The following is a 23,473-nucleotide window of genomic DNA, read 5'->3' on the forward strand; positions in this document are numbered from 1 at the left end:
CTGAGAGAGAGTGGGCACCTCCCAGAACATTGTTTTGTGCCACTCCCAACAGAAATACTCCAGGTGGACACCTACAGCAATCAGGAGCTCCTCAGTTGCTCATAGCAAATTCCACCTTGGAGTTTACAAAGATTTATGGGTAGAAAAGCCACACAAAGTAATTTACTACACTGCACCATCCCATTGTCCTTTTGCCTGCATGGTTTCTGCCAAGAAATATGAGCTTAGTCTTATTGGTTGCCTCCTGTAGGTAACTGTTCATTTTTCCCATGCTACTTTCAGGATTCTTTGTCTTTGGTTTTGGTGAGTCTGATGATGGTATATCTCAGTGATTTTCTTTTGGGGTCTATGCTGTTTGGGGTACATTGGACTTCTTGGATATATTCTCATCTTTCATCATACCAGGGAAATTCCCTTCCAACGAACTTTGACAGTTTTCTCTGTGGTTTTATTTGTGCCTTTCTGTCCTGGAATTCCAATTGTTGTTGTTGTTATGTGCCATCGAGTCGTTTCTGACTCATAGCGACCCCATGCACAGCAGAACGAATCATCTCCCGATCCCATGCCAGCTCCATGATCCTTGCTATACTTGAGCCACTGTGTCAGTCCACCTCGTTAAAGGCCTTCTCCTCTTTCGTCAACCCTCCACCTTACCAAGCATGACATCCTTCTTCAGGGAATGGTCCCTTCTGACAACATGACCAGAGTAGATAAGACGAAATCTGGCCATTCTCACTTCCAAGGAGCATTTCGGCTGCACTTCTTCCAGGACAGATCTGTTAGTTCTTTTAGCAGTCCATGGTACTTTCAGTATTCTTCGCCAGCACCATGACTCAAAAGCATCAACTCTTCTTCGTTCTTCTTTATTCATTGTCCAGCTCTCACATGCATATGAGGCGATTGGAAATATCATGGCTTGTGTCAGGCACACCTTAGTCCTGAAGGAGACATCTTTGCTCCTCAGCACTTGAAAGAGGTTCTTTGCAGCCAAATTGCCCAGTACTATATGTTATCTAATGTCCTGACTGCTGCTTCCATTAGCGTCAATTGTAGAACCAAGCAATGTGAAGTCTTTGACAACCTCAGTTTTTCCTCCATTATCGTGATGCTACTTATAAGTTATTGTGAGGATTTTTGTTTTCTTTATATTGAGATATAATCCATACTGCAGACTGTATTCTTCCATCTTCATCAGTAAGTACCTCAAGTCGTCCTCGCTTTCAGCAAGCAAAGTAGTGTTGTCAGTGTATCACAGGTTGTTAATGATTCTTCCTCTAATCTTGATGCCATGTTTTTCTTCATGTAGTCCATCCAGCTTCTTGGATTATTTGCTCAGCATATAGATTGAATAAGTATGGTGAAAGGATACAACCCTGACACACTCTCTTCTTGATTTTAAACCATGCCGTGTCCTCTTGTTCTGTTCTAATGACAGCCTCCTGATCAGTGCACAGGTTCCTCATGAGTACAATCAAGTCCTCTGGAATTCCCATTCTTCTCAATGTTATCCACGATTTGTTATGATCCACACAATCGAATGCCTTTGCATAGTGAATAAAATACAAGTAAACATCTTTCTGGTATTTTGCCTTGAGCCAAGATCCATCTGACAGCAGCTATGATATCCCTTGTTGCACATCCTCTTCTGAATCCAGCTTGCACCTCTGGAAGTTCTCTGTCAATATGTTGCTGCAACCATTTTTGAATTATCTTCAGTAAGATCTTACTTGCGCGTGATATTAATGATACTTTTTGACGATTTCCACATTCTGTAGGATCACCTCTCTGGAATAGGCACAAATATCGACCTCTTCCAGTTGGCCAGGTAGCTGTGTTCCAAATGTCTTGGCATAACTGAGTGAGTGCCTCCAGTGGGGCATCTGTTTGTTGAAATATCTCAGTGAGTATTTTGACAATTCCTGGAGCCTTGTTCTTTGCCAGTTCCTACATTACAGCTTCAACTTTCTCCTTCAGTACCGGTCAAATTCCAGTTATACATAGGTTATTCTTTTTGATGGTATCCCACATGAACTTTATGGTTAGTTCATTTTGTTTTGATCTTTTTCTGACTGACACTTTTCCAAAGAAGTACTGAGGTATTTGTCTTCAGTCTCACTAATTCTGTCTTTCTTTGATTCAATTCAACTCCTTTTCCCATTCAATACATTACCTATTTTTGAAAATTTAGTATTAATTTGGATTTCTATCTGTAGATTTTGTATCATTTCTCATTTATTTTGTCATTTGTTTTTGTATTGTCTTTCAAAACTGTGTTTTCCTAAATTTTGTTAGTGCTTTCCTTGATCTGTCTCTCAGTCTACTGAAGGTACCTAAATATAATTCTTTTGAATTCCTTATCAGGGAGTTCCAGTGCTGCTTCTTCCTCAGGAATGCATTCTGGGTCTGTATCCTGGTCCTTTGTTTCTCCTGCTTTATCTTGCTTCTTTGTGTGGACTATGATGATCTGTTGTATCTGAGACATTGCGATGTTTTTGTGTTTATATTTAATTGGTGATTTTATGTTGGAGTGATTTACCCAAGATTTTTGTTTTCTTTGGATGTTATCTAAGTAAGCAGGGTACTGTGCTCTTTTATTACTCCAGTTGGCAGCACTTATACACTCACCACCTGTCTCCTTTCCTTTCTCATTATCAGCCTCCTGTATGTCCCTGCCATCCTTGGCAAGCAGAGGCTATTCTTAGGTCCCTGGTATCCAAATGAGAATGCTGTCATTTTAAATATCCAAAATGCTGCCTCTTGAAAACATTCAAAATGACTGCTGCCTCAGTCACTTTAAATATCTAAAACAGCCACTGCTTGTAAATAATCAAAATGGCTGTGCCCTCCAGACAGCCACAGTCCATAGCTCAGGTTGTCTCCTTCTTTGTTGTTTCCCTTCCTAGTCATCAGCCACCAGCTTAGTCGTCCCTGCAGCCCTTGGCAACCAGGGCTGATCTTGAGGTCAGTTCTCAGGTCCCAGTATCACTTGGAAATATTCAGGCTGTTGGTCCCATCAGAGTAGCTGACAGTCCGCAGCTCCATCCATCTGTGTACTCACTGTTTTCATTCAGGTTCTTCCACTAGTTGGTGCCTAATCCACTTCTGTATAGTTCCTTTCAAAGCTCAGGGCTCCAGGATTATCTTCTGTATCTCTGTCAATAGGTTTTTCTTTTCTTTGTTGAAGAGGGTCTGTGTAGCTTCTCTGCCTATTCTGCCATCTTTGAAGTTCTTCTTGTTAGGTGCCATCGAGTCAGTGCCAACTCAAAGTAATCCTGTGTACAACAGAATGAATCACTGCATGGTCCTGCGCCAGCCTCACAATCCCTGCTGTGCTTGAGTTCATTGTTGCAGCCACTGTGTCAATCCATCGTATTGAGGGTCTTCCTTCTTTTTCACTTACCCTCTACTTTACCAAGCAGGTAAAGTTCCAGACCTGGGACTGGTCGCTTCTGACAACATGACCAAAGTAAATGGGACAAAATCTGGCCATTCTCACTTCTAAGGAACATTCCTACTGCATTTCTTCCAAGACAGATTTGTTCATTTTTCTGGCAGTCCATGGTATTTTCAGTATTCTTCAAGAACACCACAATTCAAAGGCATTAATTCTTCTTTAGTCTGCCTTGTTCATTGTCTAGCTTTCACTTGCATGTGAGGCAAGTGGAAATACTATCTTGGATTCTGTTGAGAGACAGCTTCTTGGTCATTCCTCATGAGCACAATTAAAAAATAAACCTACTCATAGGGACCACCACTGGGTTTCTGAGGCAGTAAGTCTTTACATAAGTAGATTTCCTAGTCTTTCTTCCATGGAGTGGCTGGTGGGTTTGGCCCACCAACCTTCTGGTTAGCAGTCAAATGCCTTAGGCACTAGGTTACCAGAGCTCCTTCATTAGCATAATTAAGTGTTCTGGAATTCCCATTTTCCCCAATGTTACCCATAATTTGTTATGATCCGCACAGTTGATTAACTTTGCATAGTCAATAAAACACAGGTAAACATCTTTCTGGTGTTCTTTGCTTTCAGCCAAGATCCATCTGGTATCAGCAATGATATCCCTTATTCCATGTCCTGTTGGGAATCCAGCTTGGATTTCTGGAAGTTCCCTGTCAGTTTACTGCTGCAATCATTTTTGAATTATCTTCAGCAAAATTTTACTTGTGTGTGGTATTAATGATATTGTTCAGTAATTTCCACATTCTGCTGGATCATATTTTTTGGAATAGGCACTAATACCAATTTCTTCCAGTTGGTTGGCTAGGTAGCTATCTTCCAAATTTCTTGGCATAAATGAGTGAGGGCCTTCAGCATTGCATCCATTTGTTGAAACATCTCAATGAGTATTCTGATGTTTCCTGGAGCCTTGTTTTTTGCCAATGCCTTCAGTGCACCTTGGATTTCTTCCTTCAATACCATTGGTTCTTGATCATACACACCTCCTGAAATGGCTGAACATCAACCTATTCTTTTTTTATACAGTGACTTTGTGTATTTCTTCCATCTTCTGATGCTTTCTGGATCATTCATTACTTTGCTTATAGACTCTTTCAGTATTGTAACTTGAGGCTTGAATTATTTTTTGTTCAGTTCTTTTAGCTTGAAAAATGCCAAGTATGTTCTTCCCTTTTGGTTTTCTAATTCCAGGTCTTTGCACATGTCATTATAATACTTTACGTTGTCTTCTTGAGCTGCTCTTTGAAATCTTTTCAGCTCTTCTATCTTGTCATTTGTTCCATTTGCTTTAGTTACTCTCCATTCAAGTGCTAGTTTCAAAGCCTCTTCTGATACCCGTTTTGGTCTTTTGTTTCTTTCTTGTCTTTTTAATGACTTTTTGCTTTCTTCACATGTGATGTTCTCCTTGTCATCTCAGAACCCATCTAGTCTTTTGGTCACTGGTGTTCATTATGTCAAATGTATTCTTCAGCTGATCTCTAAATTCAGGTGGATATACTCAAGGTCGTATTTTGCCTCTCGTGGACTTGTTTTAATTTTCTTCAGCTTTAAGTTGAACTTGCATAGGAGCAATTGATGATCTCTTCCACAGTCAACTTCTTGCCTTGTTTTGACTGAGGCTATTGAGCTTCTTCATTGCCTCTTTCCACATATCTAGTCCGTTTGATTCCTGTGTATTCTACCTGGCAAGATCCACTGTGCAGTCACCTTTTTGTTATGGGGTAAAAAAAAAAAGGTATTTGCAATGACTAAGTCATTGGTCTCACAAAATTCTATCATGTGACCTCTGGCGTCATTTCTGTCACCAAGGCCGTATTTTCCAACTACTGATGCTTCTTCTCTGCTTCCACCTTTCCCATTCCAATTACTAGTAGTTATCAGTACTTTTTTTTTTTTTTTTTTTTTTTTTAAGGAACTGTCTAATACTTTATTGTTTTGTTTTATTTTAATTTTTATTGTGATTTGGGTGAAAGTTTACAAAGCAAATGCATTTTCCATACAACAGTTCACATATACTTTGTCTCATGACATTGATGCAATTTCCCACAATGCAACAGCTGTTTTCCCACTTCCTCCCCAGTTACCTCTTCCCTGTGTCCTTCCCTCCATGCACTCCTGCCCCCTGAACTGTCTCCCTATGCATACACAGCTCTTCTATTCTCCCATGATTGATCTCTCCAAGGAGTATCTACCTAATGTAAATGTTCAGCACCTCATATGCCTGTCTTTTGTTTGGCTGGAAGCCACAGGAGTGGGGTTCATTCCAGACCTGAAGGGGAGCTAGGGGCCATAGTCTCAGAGGTCCCACCAGGCCCTATCAGGTCTAGCTGTATTTCCCAATGTGGAAGCCAGTAGCCACGTATAGTTATTGAGTACTTGAAATATAGCTAATGCAACTAAGCAGCCAAATTTTAAATGTCATTTAATTGGTTTAAACAGCCACTTCTGGCTAGTGGCTATGTGTTTGGCCAGTGCAGGTCTGAATAATAAAAAATAATATATAGGAGTGCTACAAAAGATTTTATTATGATCTTGGAATCCAGGAACTACCTAATGTATCAGTTATTTGTTTCACCCCACCCTTTCCTCTCTCAAAGTTCTGAATTCGCTTGTCTTGAAATCTTCTGTTGTGATTGAGTCAAATAGGACACATCCATCTCAGAGTTGCACTTGGGGGCCCATGCTGCTCTGGAGACCAGGTGAGTTAGAGTGATACAAGGAGAAACTGTTGGTAGAAAGGGGGGAGTCTCTGTCAGCTGGTAATTAAAAAAAAACCTGGAATTGTTCAAAACAAAAATGTTGGCTTGTCTTTTGGCCTCAGTTTCCCTCATTTACACACCTCTTCAGGATGTATTTGCTCTTTGAACTTTTCTCTTTCAAGTATACCCCTAATCCTCAATTATATAAAAATGTTAAGGGAGACAAAGCCACAAAACATGGCTTACCACCCTGATCTTGGTTAATGGGCGGGGGGGACAACAAAAACCTTCAATTAGCCCTCTAAATGTAATTATTCCTCCAATAATTTTCATTAAGAAAATATGTAAATGTAGTCACAGATCAAGGCAAAGGCATGGAATAAACAGAACATGGGAATATAAGTTCTTAGGTTGTTCTAGAACATAGTCTCTCTTATTTAAGATTTGTATTCTAGATTGGAGGAGTTATGTGCAGCCATTGCCCATCTGGCAGATATTTCCTCAGGATGTCAAGTTATATTTCATTTACTAAAGTAAAAAAAAAAAATTTTTTTTTTTTTGCAATTTGTAAATTTTTTACATTGGCGGTAGGAGGAATGTCTGTGATATTGGCCTGAGAAAACCTCATCTCCCCTTGGTTATTTCAGTAGCTGCAGGTTGAGTGGAGGGCTATATGATGTAAGATGCAATCTCTTCAATAATTTCCAAGCCCCCCTGCTGTCAGTGTTGCTTAAAAGGCTTACAGATCAGTCCATCCAATTTAGGAATGAAAGTCTGCCTTGGAAGTCAGCTACTGCTCTGCATAGTAAGTGAAATAATAGCCGCACTACTCTAGGGGAAGAATCCTATTAGTGTTGCTCTCTGACTGCTCCTTTTTTTTCTATCCAGGGTCACACATAGAGAGAAATTTAAATACTTTCTGATTTTTTTGTCCTTAGAGAAACAGAAATGTTTCAACTTGCTGACCAGTAGCATAAAACTTCAATAAACATATACATCAATTTATAGAAATATTTAATTCAGTTCCAAATTATGATCAGTTAGAGAAGAGAGAAGAGTTACAGAATTGGAGGTAAAGGAAGGAGCCAGGAAGAAAGAGACAAAAACAAATGGCAATCAAGATAAACTCTTTTTATTTCCTGTAGCTTGTAAATTATCTGTTTTCATAGGCTTTCCATATTCCAATTAGCTGTTTAATCATTTTTCATGTTTCAGTCATACTTCTAAACATAGGCAGCTTGGCGCTCCAGTTGATAACCATGGCAGCCAACCAAAAGGGAACAGATCCAGCTCTGGCCAGAGGTTTTCTCCTCATAACATAAGGATATCTTAGTGGCAGGTGCCAACTGATACTTTTCTTGTATTTTAGCTACCATTTTCTCTCTTCAGAAGCAGCATTTAATTTCTCTTGAAAAGGATGAATTTCTTCTATTAAAGAGGAGCTTGACTAAGGTAACCTACTTCTGTCTTTACCAAGCAGACAAGTTTTACAAGGCTCTTCATTGGGGGTTTCTGTGTTTCTTTCACAGAGATTGAGACAGTGAAATTGGCCCGTTCTGTCTTCAGCAAACTACACGAGATTTGCTGCAGCTGGGTGAAAGACTTCCCTCTTCGCAGGAGACCCCAGCTCTATTACGAGACATCAATTCATGCCATCAAAAACATGCGCAGGAAAATGGAGGACAAACATGTCTGCATTCCTGACTTTAATATGCTCTTCAACCTAGAGGTAAAGGGCACTGCCAGAGAGTCAGTGAGTTTAAAAACAAAGCAGAATCCCTCAGGGTCCTGCTAGAAAATGAGAACTTCTAACGTATTTCTAATAGTGTACGTCATTGGGTAGAGGAGTGCTAAAGGCTGAGTGGCACAGACTTGCTTACGTCAGACAACAGAAAATGAGTCTTTATTTTAAATTTTATTGTGAATAGGTGATGTGTTCACATGATTCAAAATTGGAAAATCAAAGTGAAATGAAAAATGCATATTCTTCTGTCCCAGACACCTAGTTACATCCTCCATTGCAAGGAAAGTTAGTTTCTTGTGTAACCTTCCAGAGCTATTCTATAAAATAAGCAAAAGGAAACTATTATATCTCAATAAAGCTATTTTTTAAAGAAACTATCTCTATAATATAATGAAACGGTACTTATTAAGTTCTCCCATTACAATGTAGCTAAAGCAACACAAAACACAAACATAAAATAACGAGCTTGAGCCTGAAACGGTTTTTTTCTGATTTCATGTGATTTTTTTTTTTAAATTCTTGGTCTCTGAAATAGGAAACCAAATCAAACCAAACTCACTGCCACCAAGTCAATTCTGACTCATAGCAACCCTCTTTGGGTTTCTAAGACAGAAAATCTTTACAGAAGTAGATTGCCCAGTCTTCCTTCCATGAAGTGGGTGGTGGGTTTGAACCACCAACCTTCTGGTTAGCAGTCAGATACCTTAGGAACTATGGTACCAGAACTCCTTCTGAGATAGGAAAGTAGCTACCAATTACATTTCATGATCTGACTGACAAATTGGATCCATATGAGCCTTGTCAGTTTAATAACCATTTTCACTGTTATCTTTCTCTGCTTTTTCTATTAAGTATATTCATGAAAACAGAGGTAGGTTTGTTTCCTTTCCCTGTCACTTACTTCTTTTCTTCACTCAAGTCTATAACTTAAAAATTACATCTTAGTAGTTTTTTTACAAAGCACAACATTTCCTTTAGTTAGCTAAATTTAAATTTTAGCCGTCAAGATCTAATCAACAGTGATGATGGTGGGTTGATAATTGGTGCTTATGTTATAAAAATAGATCAGCTGATACCTTTGTTTCCAAAGGTTACCAGGCCCATGCACATGTAACCCAAAAGGCTGTTGTGTGATAAAAAATCCTTTTATTAGTACACCCACTTGAAGATTTTACTCATCATTGCCATTTATTGACTTGGTCTGTTTTTGTTTTACCTTTTCATTTCAAAATCAGCCCAGAGACCTAACTCAGGAGCACCTTGCTAAAACGCACTAGGTGTTAAGAGCAATTTGATCATACATACTTGCAACTGTAGTAAAACTTCATGCCCTTTGATCTGGTAATTTCACTTATACTTCTTTATAAGGAAATAGAAATGCAGAAAAGTCTTACATATGCTTTGTTTGGCAAATGTTTTACACAAAATTAGAATAAAAATCGGAAATTAGTTACATCATTAAATAAAGGAAATGATAACTCTAAGATGTATAATGGGAAAATGCTAATGATACGATAAATGACAGAAAGCAGGATATAAAATTTTATATACAAGATGATCCTAATTTTATTATATGTGTGTGTGTGTGTATATCTATATCTATCTGTCTATCTATCTATCTATGGTTGCTATTCTGTGGATGGTGGGATTATAGGTGGTATTTATTTCCCTTCTTACACTTCTCTATTAGCCCAAATAAACATAAATTACTTTAAATCATCAGTTAAAAATAATAATAATCAGTAAATGTTATTTTTAAGTTTTCGAGACCCCTGGGCTCCTTTCTGCTGTCTGTTGCTATATTAATACTCTCCCTACCAATCTTGTATTAAGTTATATTTTCTTGCCCCCACAAATCTAATATTGCCCACTCCCTATTTGTGAAGATCCTACATTAGCTCACTTATTTAAAATCTGCTTGGATGTGATGCTGTTTTTCAGTTTTCACCCTTATCTTGCCTAACTAAATTGTGTAAAAATGTGAGGACTGCTTTAGTAGAGTTTCCCCATACCAGGACTTTCTCTCTAAACAGTTGCATTTAATTAGTTAATCTTCAGTAGCTTTTATAGATGGTGTTGATTAAATTGCAAAATTAATTTTAGTTATAATGCCTGTATTAGGTATTGTTGTTAGGTCCCATTGTGTTGATTTTCACTTATAGTGACTTTCCCATAGGGTTTTGTAGGCTGTAATCTTTATGGGAGCATATCGCCACATTTTTCTCCTGCAGTCTCGGAGTGGGTTTGAAATCTCTTTTTGGTTAGTAGCCAAGCGCTTAACTGTTGTGACATCAGGATTCCTTTTATTAGGTATAGACTTCGTTATATTTGGGTGCTGTCATTACTCTATGGAAATTTATATTGAATACTTATGTAAATATTGTATAGTCTTTTAAAGAACTATTTCAAAACATAGGTGTACCTGTTGTTTTAGTAGTCCTTCTAATCCCCTGTGAGATAGCATGTCATCCCTACCTAGATGAGAAAACAGGCACATGAAAATGGTGTGATTTGCTTAAGAATCAAAGTGCACCCCTTGGTGCACTTTATTTGGAGTGCACCCTCCAAATAAAAAAATTTTTTAAAAATTAAAAAGACATGCAAATAAAACTAATTGCATACTGCTGCCTAATAGGAGCCCAGACTCAGTGAGCAGTCAGTGGATCGCATCTCCTAAGTGAGATAGATCTGATAGTTAAACACTTCAGTAACTACTTGATAGTTTAAATATAATGTTATGATTGGGACTCCTTTGTCAAGACAAAGCACAGGCTAGGAAGTCCCTCCTCTAGTAGTTGCCTTTGAACTTCAGGCAGTGGATGGACAAGGAAGTATGAAGCTAAATCTTGGATCATGACGTGAGACAAAATGTCTACCACATAGGGCATTCCAACATCTGATGTAGTTCAGGTTTGGTTAACTAGTTAGCTATACCCAAAAAACCAAACTCACTGCTATAGAGTCAATTCTGACTCATAGCAACCCCCTTTGGGTTTCCAAGGTGGTAAATCTTTACAGAAGTAGATTGCCCCATCTTCCTTTTGCTTAGCAGCTGGTGGGTTTGAACTGCCAACCTTCTGGTTAGCAGTCAAATGCCTTAGGCATCACACCACCAGAGCTCAACTAGTTAGCTATACTCTGTGCTACTTATGGTGAGAATTCAATGTGACCATGAATGGTTTATGAAGGAGGTATTATAGTTTGGAAGTATGTGTGTGCTTTCATACCTTTATGTATTTTAAACAACTTGAATATAATTGGCCTTGTGCTGGAAGGCAAGTTTTTTTCCATTGTTCTCGAATTCTAATTTTATTATTAAAGTACTTGCATTTTGGAAAAAGTACTCAACCCAGAACAGTTTTGCTCGTGCTTCCTCATACCTTCTCTTTTCTTCCCCCTCCTCCACCACTTGTAATGGCAATTTTGAAACAAATATACGTTGATGGTTTCCATGGCACAAGACAACAGCTTTCACACAGAGAGGGTACTTCAGCCTGAGCTAATTGGGCATGATGTGTTCTGATGTGCAAACACAGATGCCCTCATATTGCAGGCATTCAGCAGTTGATCTGAAAAAGGAAACGTTACTCTCATCATCTGGGTGGCAAAGGCAGTGGAAGAGGGTGGGGAACAGTGTTTCCAGGGGACTGGCTCATTTCAGTCATGTTCTACCTAACTCCATTTACCATTTGCTGTGTTTCTGTTGACAGGACCAAGAAGAACAAGCTTACTTTGCAGTGTTTGATGGCCATGGTGGAGTGGATGCTGCTATCTATGCCTCCATTCACCTCCACGTTAATTTAGTCCGTCAGGAGATGTTCCCCCATGATCCTGCTGAGGCCCTGTGTCGGGCCTTCCGGGTCACTGATGAGCGGTTTGTGCAGAAAGCAGCCAGAGAGGTATGCTGTTTTCTCATAAACACATTTGCCTAGCTGAACTTGGTCTATAGTTTTAAGGCTATTTTGGATTTTTTCTTTTTGGGAAGGTGTTCTTTAAAGTTGTCTTCCAAACTGCATTATTAGCTCACAGTATTGGATTCAGTTGTAATTCTAAGTCTCTTCTCAGGAACAGTAGTTTTAGTCGGGGACCATGGTGTACTGTATAGAAACTCTCAAGCTGTAATTTTCTAGAAAGTCTCCTTTGTTAGATTTGGCAGGTGAGTTTTCTCTTTCTTATTCACCATTGCCTGTCAGGCTCCCACCAGGACCATCTCTCTGAGCTGACTCTTGCTGACAAGAACTGGATATGGTGATTAAAACAATGGTCTACAAAGGAAAGCAAAGCTGGGATTACCCCCATACATCTGGTTCTAAATGGGTAGGCAGTGTTTTGCTGTGCATCTCTAGAGGGAAATTTTGATTGGAGAGGATGAATCTTTAAATGATCCTTGAACTGATTTTCTCTTTAATAGGAAGAAAATTCAGAGCTCCTGTGTTATACTGCTAAGGTTAATCAGAGCTAAATTTCCCACTCAGAAAGAATGACAGGGGCTCTGTATAAAGACCTAAAAGAAAGATTTTAATTAATCATTCTGGGTATTGGTATATAATTAACTACAGTACTGTACATTATTAGATTTTTAACTGGGGACCAATAGAAAGAAAATAATTAAAAAATTTAAAAAGTAATTATAGCATTTTATATACATAGAGAATATAAGACTCTTCCTCTATGACTTAAACATTAACTCTTGTTGAAATGGACTTGGAAAACAGGGCGATTATTTCATCCATTTCTCTGATCTCATGGCTAGGCTACAGAGCAGTAGTGGACCTTGAGATTAATGAAACAGGAAGTCAGAACTCTTTGAGACTAAGCAAGGGAAATAGTCTATGCGATTTTTTTTTCCTTTTGGGTTCCAAGTTTAGATTAATATACATATCTCATGGCAGTAACCACTAGCGTCCACACATAGAGGTGGGGCTGGACATAAAACAGAGTTCTTGACCTTCAGACCTCCCAGAGTCTCTGAGGGCAAACTCTGCTTGGCTCATGTTGGAGGTGCTGCCTCTCATCCTCGCGAATGAGGGCACCACCTGGCCGATATATGCTCTGTAATCACCAACGTGAAAACTGAGTCACTTCTTCAATCCTCTGTCCTACTCCCTTTTCTCTGCATCCTCAACATTATGACCTTTTTTGACTATGTTAATTTCATTTGCTTTGTCTATGATCGTGGTCGCTCAGTTCTGCCAATAGTTCTCTGCAATCTTAAAACAATCTGGGTTTGTCTCAACAGTTACTTTTCTCCTCCTTTTGCTTCCCTGAGCTGCCAACTGCTGGGAAGCAAGTAGCTAGTCCTGTTGGGAAGGCAGCCCTGCCTCCTGTTCTCTCTAGGGCATATGCACCGAAGTGTCTTTATCACGTATTCCAGGGGGCTGAGTTTTTGAATGTTCTGTGTGGGAAGACATTTTATTGGTGGGTGAGGATTTATAACAAACTTTCCCCATATAGGGAAAATGAGAAGTTGTTTTTCTCCCTAGGGGCCTGTTACCACCCTTGACGCACTGGTTCTAATTTAGGCCAGGTCCTTAGTAACAGAAAGTCATGATCATTGGTGGTGACTCATGTGAAATGGAGATGTCATTTTAGTAGAGTTAGTACAGTAGTATCAAGAACTTTAAGTCCAGTGGTACTGAGCTTTTGCAGTGAAATTTGAGGCTGTTAGTCCTTTGTGCAGTTTCAAAAGGCAAAGGCCTCTAAAAATATTGTAGAAAGGAGTTTTTACAAAGGTTAGAAGCATCATAGCACTCCAGGGAATGTATGCTGTCTCTTGGCTCTTAATACCCTCAGCATCAGAGCTGATTTGTTCTATATCAACCCTCAGCATCAGATGCTGATTTGTTCTATATCAACTAGAGGCTTTTTATTATATTGTTTTCTAAAGCTATGATTTCCTCCTGACCAGATAGTAGGTCAGTAACGAAACAGAGACCAGACACGGTCTTTAAGGACTGACAAAGTGGATTTAGCATTGGCCTAGGGGGAAAAACAACTTCAGTTATGTTTATGTGCTAATCATATAACCTGCCATATTTTTCTCATATGTATGTAGAATGGAGTTGATAATCCTCCCTGCCTCACATACCTTGTAGATCAGGTGCATAAAATCATACATGCATTGAAAAATAGGAATTGCTGCTTGTGAAATTGCATTATTAATAGTCTAATTCCCGACTGAAGAGTTTTTATTAACTATAAATTGCTTTTAAATGAGAATTTGGTGTCTGTTTATTTTCACTTACTCTATCTAAACTATTTTCAGAGCTTAAGATGTGGGACCACAGGAGTGGTGACTTTTATCAGAGGCAACATGCTCCATGTGGCCTGGGTAGGTGACTCCCAGGTTATGCTTGTGAGAAAGGGCCAAGCTGTTGAACTAATGAAGCCACACAAACCAGACAGAGAGGTAAGTATGGTCTGTCCTATGGGGCACATGCCATAAAGGCAGTTTTCTAGTTATCTGTTAGGATTAACTCAATTATTATAATTATCACTATTATCTCAGCAACTGTCCCCACCTTCCAAATGAAAAATACAGAAAACCTTTCCAGGAAGTTGTTGAGTACTGTACCTACAATTTACTGTAAAGAAGATGAATAAACCCTGATTCCAGTTATTTGCTTCTTTTTATTGCATTGCTGTTTAGGATGAAAAGCAGCGAATCGAGGCCCTTGGAGGTTGTGTAGTCTGGTTTGGTGCCTGGAGGGTGAATGGAAGTCTGTCGGTCTCCAGAGCTATTGGTAGGAAAAACAAATTAATTTTTGTTTCTCCAAACTGCCCTCTTCTAGCTCACTATATTGTAAGAACTCTGATAGCACAAAGGAACATAAAATGATAATTTATATTATAGAATGTTCATTATTTTAAAAAATAACAAAGAATGCCTCTTTTAATTATTTAACTAATTTAGTTTTTTGGTTATTATTAGTAGTTGCCATCAAGTTGCCACCTCACGGTGACCCCGTGTGGGTCAGAGTGGAACTGTGCCTCTCACAGCTCCTTCCGTGACAGATTTTGGAAGTCATCAGACCTTCTGAGGCCCCTCTGGGTAGACTTGAGCCTCAGCCTTTCTGCCCAGAAGGCTCAGCTGGTAACTGCACCAGCCAGTGGCTCTGACAAACAACAGAAGCCTTCAGTCTCTGGCACACAAATCTGCTTAAAACCACAGTCGCCCTCATTTCATTCTACTTTGGGTCATGATTAGCTTCAATTGGCATTTCCCAGGGAATGTAATGCCCCCTCTATATTTTACCTTGGTTATATCTTTAAACTTTTTAAATGAAATTTAAAAGGATACAAATGACAGAGAATAAATTCACAGAAAAAGTGTTTTGCTTTTCAGATGAAAACTATTTTCTCTATACATGATATTAGCAATTAAGGAGTCTTGGTGGTGCAGTGGATAAGCACTTGATTGCTAACCAAAAGGTTGGCAGTTTGAACCCACCTAGCAGCTCTGTGGGAGAAGGACCTACTGACCTGCTTCAGTAAAGATGACAGCAATGACATGCCCTCTGGGGCATTTCTACTCTGTCCTATGGCATCGCTATGAGCCAGGAGCAACTCAACAGTCAATTGTCACATAACCCTGGGGTTTCCGAGAACCCATCTCCAAGGGACCTAAATCCTTCAAAACAAAGGGAAAGTCAATGAAATGGTTTAAAACAGCTAAGGTGATTGTGCAGCAATAAGTACTAAATGCAAGGGTATGAATTCAAAGATTGGGCTATAGGACATTTCTGCCTTTGTCTCATTGGACTCTGGCTTTACTGTTTTAGGCCTCATGGCTTAGTTTCACTTACTGATTTTTTAAAAAGAATAAACCAGTATATGTGTCTATATGGGCGATATGCATATATACTGTAGTTCTTAATCCCTCCCTCACTAAAAAATGAAGTAAATGGATACAGGGGTAACATGGATAAATGGAATTTTCATCTAATCTCCAAATATAATTTACCATTAGCAAAATATTCCAGAACATTAACAAACTCTTAAAGGCTGGATTTAGTTTCACCACGGATTTGAGTCCTTCCCACTCGTTGGGAAGGTGCTGGCCAGCTGTGAAGTGGCCCAGATATGAGCAGCAGAAGGCTGAAAGAGAGAGAGAAAGCAAGAAGGTTCTACAGGATTCTACAAATACCTCCTGAAACACTGAGAGTCAGCTTTACCTTAGGCCAAGGGAGTTATTAGGAACTTTGTAATAAGGCCCAAAAGGGAACTTTGTCCCTTCTAAAATACACCTGCATAGAACGATTTTTTTTAACACCAAAGTCCTCTTCCTCTTGATCTTACCTGGAAGTCTTTGTCAGTGCCGAGGGCTATCTTTCATACTAGTTATTGAACCAGCTTACTAGAGGGTACTTGCTTTTTCTGGTGTCTAAAAATACAGCACAGACAAGGAAAAATTGAAACAGGGGAAGCATGTCCTTCAGTAAGAGAGATAGGGGAACTTCACCACCTAAGTGACTTTAGTTCAATGTGAAGCACACTGTTGATTGAAGGAAATTCCAGTCACAGTGATGTCCAGATGTGGGGGCTGAAAAGGGCTTGGAATGTTTGGGAACAGCAACAAGTACTGGAGGGTGGAGCAGAGGACGAAGTGGTGAGAAATTCAAGGTGTTGGCACCAGATAATGAAAGGTCTTATTTGCAAGACTAAGTCCTGCAGGCTGAAGAAAGGCCTGCGAAACATTCTGTAAAGGTTAAAGCCAGAAAAACTAACGAGCAGTTCTACTCTGTAATACATGGGGTGACCATGAATCGGGGGCTGACTGGTCGGCTGCTAACCACAAGTAGAGCAGAGGGGCCACATGATCAGATTTGTGTTCATAAAGATACGTGCAGGGACGGTCTGACTAGAGTATAAAGGGCCTGAATGGGCAATCACTCAGGAGACTGTAACTGAGAGTGTATAACCTGCCACGACAGAAATCGACAGGTTGGGGGAGATGGGGAAGGCTAACTTCTAATCACAGAAACTAAACATAACTAATCATGTGTTGGCTGGGAAGATGAGAAAGGCATTTGTAATAAAGGAGTAGTTTGGGGGATGGAGAGGAGGGCAGACAAGGAGTTCAGTTTGGACATATTGTATATTCTAGGGATCTGTGGGATGTCTTGGAAGCAACAACTTACATGTAGTTGGAAATACAGATCTGGAGCTTAGCAGAGTTGGAGATAAGAGATTTTGGAACGCATCTTATTTTGGCAATATTAGCAAGCTGTGAAGTGATATATGTATAGTAGTTGAAACTACAGGCATGGATGATATAGCCCAGGCAAAACAGGTCATGTGAGGCAAGGCCAAGGATGGGATCCATTATTTAAGGTAGAAGATGATAGTGGAGTCCTTCGGTTGAGATTCTGTTTCTGTCACTTTACAAGCTGTGGGCCTTGAAAATTTACTTAACTTCTTTGTATCTATCTGTGCCTTTGTAAAGTGGGAATAATAATAGTGCCTAATCCCTGGAATTTCTGTGAGTATCAAATGGGCTCATACATGCAGCAACACAGAACTGTGCCTGGTAGTCTTAGCACATGATGATTGTCAGGTGTTTCCTAGGATTACGTGAAGGAGCCAGTGAAGAGAACTAGGAAGTGATGGTGGGTATCATAAAGAAAGAATGTTTTCCAGAATCAGCAGTGTCAAGTTCTGCCAAGGCTATGATGTGGGTAAAAAAGTGACACAGGATTTTAAATCAGGAGATGATTGGTGACATTTGAAAGAAATGTTTTACATCAGTAGATAGAAAACATAGGTGAGGGAAAGTGGCCAATAACCTGTATGTAGATTTCATTTCTTGGGTAGTTGATTGGTGAAAGGGAAGAGAGAAATAGTATAGTAGCTCAAGGGAAGAGTGGATTTGGGCAAGGCTTGCTTTTATTGTTTCTAGGATGAGGCGATTTTAGATCTGAGCATATCTGTAAGATAAAAGAGAGCAAGGAGGGAAGAAAATGAAGAGAGAGTAGAGAAGCTGGTCCTGGGAATACAGGCCCAACAGTGCGGGTGGCTTCAAGACAGGACAAGGACACTGCTTCCTCTGAGAAAAGGGCAGCTGATACAGGTGAATCTCTACAGGTTCAAACAGAAACCCAATGTGGGGAAACTCTGTCCTCTTTAAAGTTAGAAATCAGGCTGTCTTAACCAAATCCAAGTAGTTTAATTTGTTGAGGGAACTGAATGTCAAAAAGACTTGGAAAATACATAGAGCAAAATCGGCGGCTAAATAGGGACAAGAACAAGGACTCCTGAGCACAGTGCAATTCCACTTAGGAAATAAATGACACTTGAAGCTTTAAAAATGCAAAGCTTTTCAACTGTTTCTTCCCATGAGCCCCTCAGATTTATGATCCAAAGCTGACAAAAGCATAATATGATTCCTAGCATATGGAGAGAGGAGGCTGAAGACAAAAGGATGTTGCCATTTCTGTCATGAAATGGATGTTCATGCCCTCCTACCAAATTTGGGGGCGAAATGTCATGAATCTGACACCCAACAGCAGAGCAGGTGAAAAGCCAGAATTTTGGCAGCATTTTCTGTGTGCAAATCTTTGTATGTTCTGTTCCAAACTAACAGTTGCAGTAGCCTTTTAATTGAAGCACTAAAACAAGATTTTTGGGAACAGTATGACTCAGATCACATTTATTTTTAGAGCTGGAATTCAGAAAATAATAATGATGATGATACAGTCAGGTAGAGTAGGGGATAGGGAAAGTGAATAAAAGGAATTGGTGGGGTCACTGATCCCATGATTGGACATTTTAATTGGCTGCCAAGCACTGGGACACATCAAAGTGTAGAAGTGAAGTTGATGGTATCAAAACCACACTTGAGAAAGTAAGTTCTGGCTGCTGTAGAAATAATGAATGAAGACCCTAGGTAGGGACAAGAGGATTCTGGGTTTGAGAATGGAAGGAGAAAAGCTGAGAATTTATAGGGTCAAAAGAGTAATTTCTTACCTGATAGATTAATAATAACCCAGGTAATTATATTAAAAAGCTATCTGCTTTTCTGGGTATCCCATCAACTTGCTGGATAGGCTTGTGGGCGGGCCTGCTGTGGTTCTAGCAGAGCTGTCCACAGGTTCCCATCAGGCTTTCAGAGGATTAAACAGGGATGTAAAACGTTGGAGAGAAACCTTACGTGGGTAGAAGATAACCCTATAACAGATACTAAAAATAACGTCACTTACATATGTATATTTATCTTCATTTTATCTTCCCCTATCAAACAGTTTAATTCTATTGCAATGGAAAAGGCAGTAATTGATGAGGGTTATGTAGCAAGTGAAGGAGCTGGGAATTGGACCCAGGCAGTCTGATCTAAATGCTGGCCCCTTAATCACTAAGCTGTATGCCATTATTTTACAAATGATAAAACACTTTGTGTGTATGTATGTATACACAACTCTCTCTCTCTCTCTCCCCCTCCCTCCCTCCCCTGATGGATACCCTAATCTCAGTATACTGTTTTGATGGAACGAAATGAACGAAGTGAACAGCTGTTCCTTTGTTGTGGTTCTTGGCTATCTGGTTGCCAGTAGGCTAAGGATCCTTTTGCTAGGCCCTCTCCAAGTACTTAAGGGAAAACAGTAAATGGATCTTTAAGTGCCCTGGATCTGAAAGTTCTAAAACACACTGTAGATTATCAATTTTCTCAATAGGTGATAGAAACCTGGCTTAGGGTGGGCCCAAAGTCTCCAATCCTTTCCACTCTAAGTACCGTGCACTCTGGCCACATTACTCTCTAACATACTACAGTTTCCTGTGTCTTTGCTTATGTTGTTCCCTCACCTGAGGCCCTTCTCTTCCTAGCATAGTTGACTTATCTTTAAGGCCTAGATCCAGTGCCATTCTGAGAGGATGAGTGAATCAAGGAAAGAGAGAAATAAAAGTCCAATAGGGCCCTGAGGGTCTCACAGTTAATTTTAAGTGTGTGTGTGTGTGGGGGGGGGGCTTAATGAACAGCAGCAGTGAAGACAGAGGATGTGATCAGAGACAAGAAAAAAAAAGCAAGAAGAAAATTGTGGTCCATGAAGGAGAAAATGGACATACATTTTCTGTCTGTCCTCTAGAAGTTACAAGTAAAACAGCATTAAAAAGCAGAAAGCAAGTGTATTGAGGACCAAGAGCCCTGCCTTCTCCAGTTCCTCCACATGAGACCTTGAATCAGCTATGACTTTTCCTGGCTTGAGAGAGTTGGAATTGATTTTTTCTTCCCCAGTCCCTTGTAACTCAAACCTTCAATAGCATGAAGCTATTGATTTCTAAACAAGGACAGAATATAAATTGTTTACTGAAGTGAATGATCAGAACTTCGTTTTGTGTCTTCAGTGTGGACTTGTCCTCAAAAATCAATTCAATCAAACCCTCACCATCAGTAAAAAAACCAGATCTACTAAATCAACAAAATCTTCCTACGTAGGACTGAATTTCCCAGGACAGCAACAAATTTAGATTTGATTATTTGTTGTCATGCTCAGCTAAGCCTAAAAGCATAGCTAGACACACGAGATTTAGAATCTAAGCTCAATAGAGTTCTGCCCAGTGACTGGTGATTATTCAGCTGAGGAAGGAGTAAGCAGTATCTGATTAACAGGGAATTTGTAAAGCTAATTTATAAGTTCTTTCCAGTAAATTTATATAACGTGATCAGAGTCATGACGCTGGCTATAGACATTCTTAGCAAGCAAGGTAAGCAAAAACGCTCACCTGTGATCTCCCTACTTTCTGATTCACACAGGAGATGCTGAACATAAGCCATACATCTGCGGGGATGCAGACTCTGCCTCTACTGTTTTGGATGGGACTGAAGACTACCTCATTCTGGCCTGTGATGGCTTCTATGACACTGTGAACCCAGATGAGGCAGTGAAAGTTGTGTCTGACCACTTAAAGGAGAATAACGGAGACAGCAGCATGGTTGCCCATAAATTAGTGGCATCAGCTCGTGATGCTGGGTCAAGTGATAACATCACTGTTATTGTGGTATTCCTGAGGGACATGAACAAAGCTGTAAATGTTAGTGAGGAATCAGATTGGACAGAGAACTCTTTTCAAGGAGGGCAAGAAGATGGTGGGGATGATAAGGAAAATCATGGAGAATGCAAACGCCCTTGGCCTCAGCACCAGTGCTCAGCACCAGCCGATCTAGGCTATGATGGGCGTGTGGATTCATTCACTGATAGAACTAGCCTGAGCCCAGGGTCCCAAATCAACGTGCTGGAAGATCCAGGCTACCTAGATCTCACACAGATAGAAGCAAGCAAACCTCACAGCGCTCAGTTTTTGCCACCAGTTGAGATGTTTGGTCCTGTTGTACCAAAGAAAGCAAATCTTATTAATGAGCTAATGATGGAGAAAATATCAGTTCAATCATCATTGCCTGAATGGAGTGATGCTGGAGAGTTTCCCACTTCTTTTAATCTGGGTTCAACAGGGCAGCAGATACACAGAACGGAGAGCTCATCTCCTGTCTGTTCTAGGTTGGAAAATGAACAGTTCAAAACCCTGGGAGTTTCTAGATTGTCTCATTTACGCCACCATTACTCAAAGAGGCGGCTCGGTTTCAGGTTTAATGCACAGTTTTATTCATTTCTCTCTGTTTGGGAGCTTTCCCACAAAACAGGCACTAGCCTGTCCTCACTTACTCGAAGTGGGAAGAGAGAGAGGATGTTAAGAAGTTCTCTGCCATGGAGGCAGAACATCTGGAAAGGATGTAGTGAGAGCATGATGAAGCTCAGAGAGAATGATGATATTCCACACTCTGATCTTCCCTGGAGCTATAAAATATAACACTTTCTCCTTAAAGTAGGCTAGCCAGCTCTCCCCAGTGAAAACACTATCAGAGTAGAAACAAGGTAGACATTACTGAAACATACGTGCTTCATTATGAATCCATAGATGGCTCAATCCTTATTTGTAAATAGATCTCTAGGAAACTCAAAGTACACTGTTTTCGATTTAAAAAACTATTGGCGATTTCACTACCAAAATTATACAACAGTTCCCTGTGTTGTGTCTCCACACCTACATGCACCCTCCCTCCTCCAGCACACCCCTTTCACGTCACTAGTGGAAGCTTGTGAGTTAGCTTATCCAAGTCAGGATATAGCGTGTTGAAACTTCAACACGTTGAAATCTGGTCTGATGTGCCTATGCTATCTATGGACTTAATGCAGAATTAAATTTAGTCAGGAAATATATTCCCTAAAAGCCTGGGGACAGTGAAGGAACTCCAACCACCCCCCCCCCTTTTTGGATAGGTAAAAGACTAAAAGCCATATAAACAATGAAAACAGAAACTGGTAACAATGAAAGTGGAAAACCAGTGAAAATGTCATAATCTCAGACTTGTGGGGCAGTATATACTCACAAAGTTTTAATTTTTTTTCTGTAACAGATGAATTATGAGAATTTTTTTAATTAAAAAAAATATATATTTCCTAGGGCTCTAGTTATTTGGAAGTCTCATAACCTATTTTGGTGCTTTGGGTGGAATTTTTATTATTTGTCATTTTAGGAGACTGCTGTCAACTGGTTTTAATCTATGATGCTAATATATTTTTTACTGTACCTTCATCTCAGGAAAATAAACAGAGTAGCTTACTGGAGATGACGTCAGGTACAAATATACTAGAATCAATTTACAATTTAAAAAGAAAATCAAATTGCATTTCTATTGTTTCTGCTCTGTCCGCCCCCCCCCCTTTTTTTTTGACAGTCAGCGAAGACACGTACTACTATGAAATGAAAAATGCTAGTTTCCCCCCAAAGAAGTGAAATAATAGGTGTGAGAGAGGCTGAACGTACTGCCTAAAGTGAGCCCAGGAGCTCTGGTAGCATAGTGTCCAAGGTACTTGACTGCTAACCAGAAGGCTGGTAGTTCAAACCCACCAGCCACTCCTCGGAAGGAAGGTTGGGGCAATCTACTTCCATAGTGATACCACTTTGGAAACCCAAGGAGGGGTTGCTATGAGTCGGGTCTGACTTTACAGCACATAACAACAACAAAGTGAGCCCAGAGGCCACAGGCCAAGGAGAATGTGCAGATTACTGAGTCCCAGGTCTGTGTAGTTGTGAATGGATAACACACTGAAGTTTTGCTACATGCAATTTTAGACTACAGAGAGGACCTGTCTTTTTCATTTTGGTATTTAGTTATATCTGATAGTTTTAAATTGCCTGCTTTTTCCTATTTCTGCAGTTTCAACCCCAAAGAATATCTTCAGCTTAAAGACAGCAAATACACTAATAACCAGGCTCATGCAGTACAGCAGCCTCGGTTCTGAGAATGACGAACGGCTCCATGTGACCTGTTAATTTCTCCCAAACACGGGACTAGCCATGCCAGTAGGAGGAGGTGGCCCCACTGGGATGATCAGAGTCACTCAGACTTTAAGATCCAGTAAATGCTCTTGCTTAAAAATGCCTGCTGCCTAATCATGTTTTCACTTAATACAACTGCTTTATGTTTCCTAAACCCATAACAGAAGACCAAACTTCCGAGATTTAAAAAAAAAACAGAGATGACTATAGCATATTTTGGGTGCTAGTGTACCTACATTAAGT

At 39.9% G+C, this 23,473-nt stretch overlaps 1 protein-coding gene across 1 annotated transcript in view; it reads left to right on the forward strand.

The window, feature by feature from the left end:
- Window positions 1-21,697, forward strand: part of PPM1E (protein phosphatase, Mg2+/Mn2+ dependent 1E) — a 277,779-nt gene extending 256,082 nt beyond the window's left edge. Inside the window, exons 3-7 of the mRNA XM_007947853.1 lie at window positions 7,683-7,882; window positions 11,608-11,796; window positions 14,163-14,306; window positions 14,547-14,640; window positions 20,646-21,697. Coding sequence (XP_007946044.1) covers window positions 7,683-7,882; window positions 11,608-11,796; window positions 14,163-14,306; window positions 14,547-14,640; window positions 20,646-21,697 — 1,679 coding nt within the window. The remainder of the gene's footprint in view (window positions 1-7,682; window positions 7,883-11,607; window positions 11,797-14,162; window positions 14,307-14,546; window positions 14,641-20,645) is intronic.
- Window positions 21,698-23,473: the final 1,776 nt, after the last annotated feature.

This window comes from Orycteropus afer, unplaced genomic scaffold (genome assembly GCF_000298275.1).
Source record: "Orycteropus afer afer isolate SDZICR_OR568_19922 unplaced genomic scaffold, OryAfe1.0 scaffold00196, whole genome shotgun sequence".
In the NCBI taxonomy this organism is placed as follows: Eukaryota; Metazoa; Chordata; class Mammalia; order Tubulidentata; family Orycteropodidae; genus Orycteropus; species Orycteropus afer.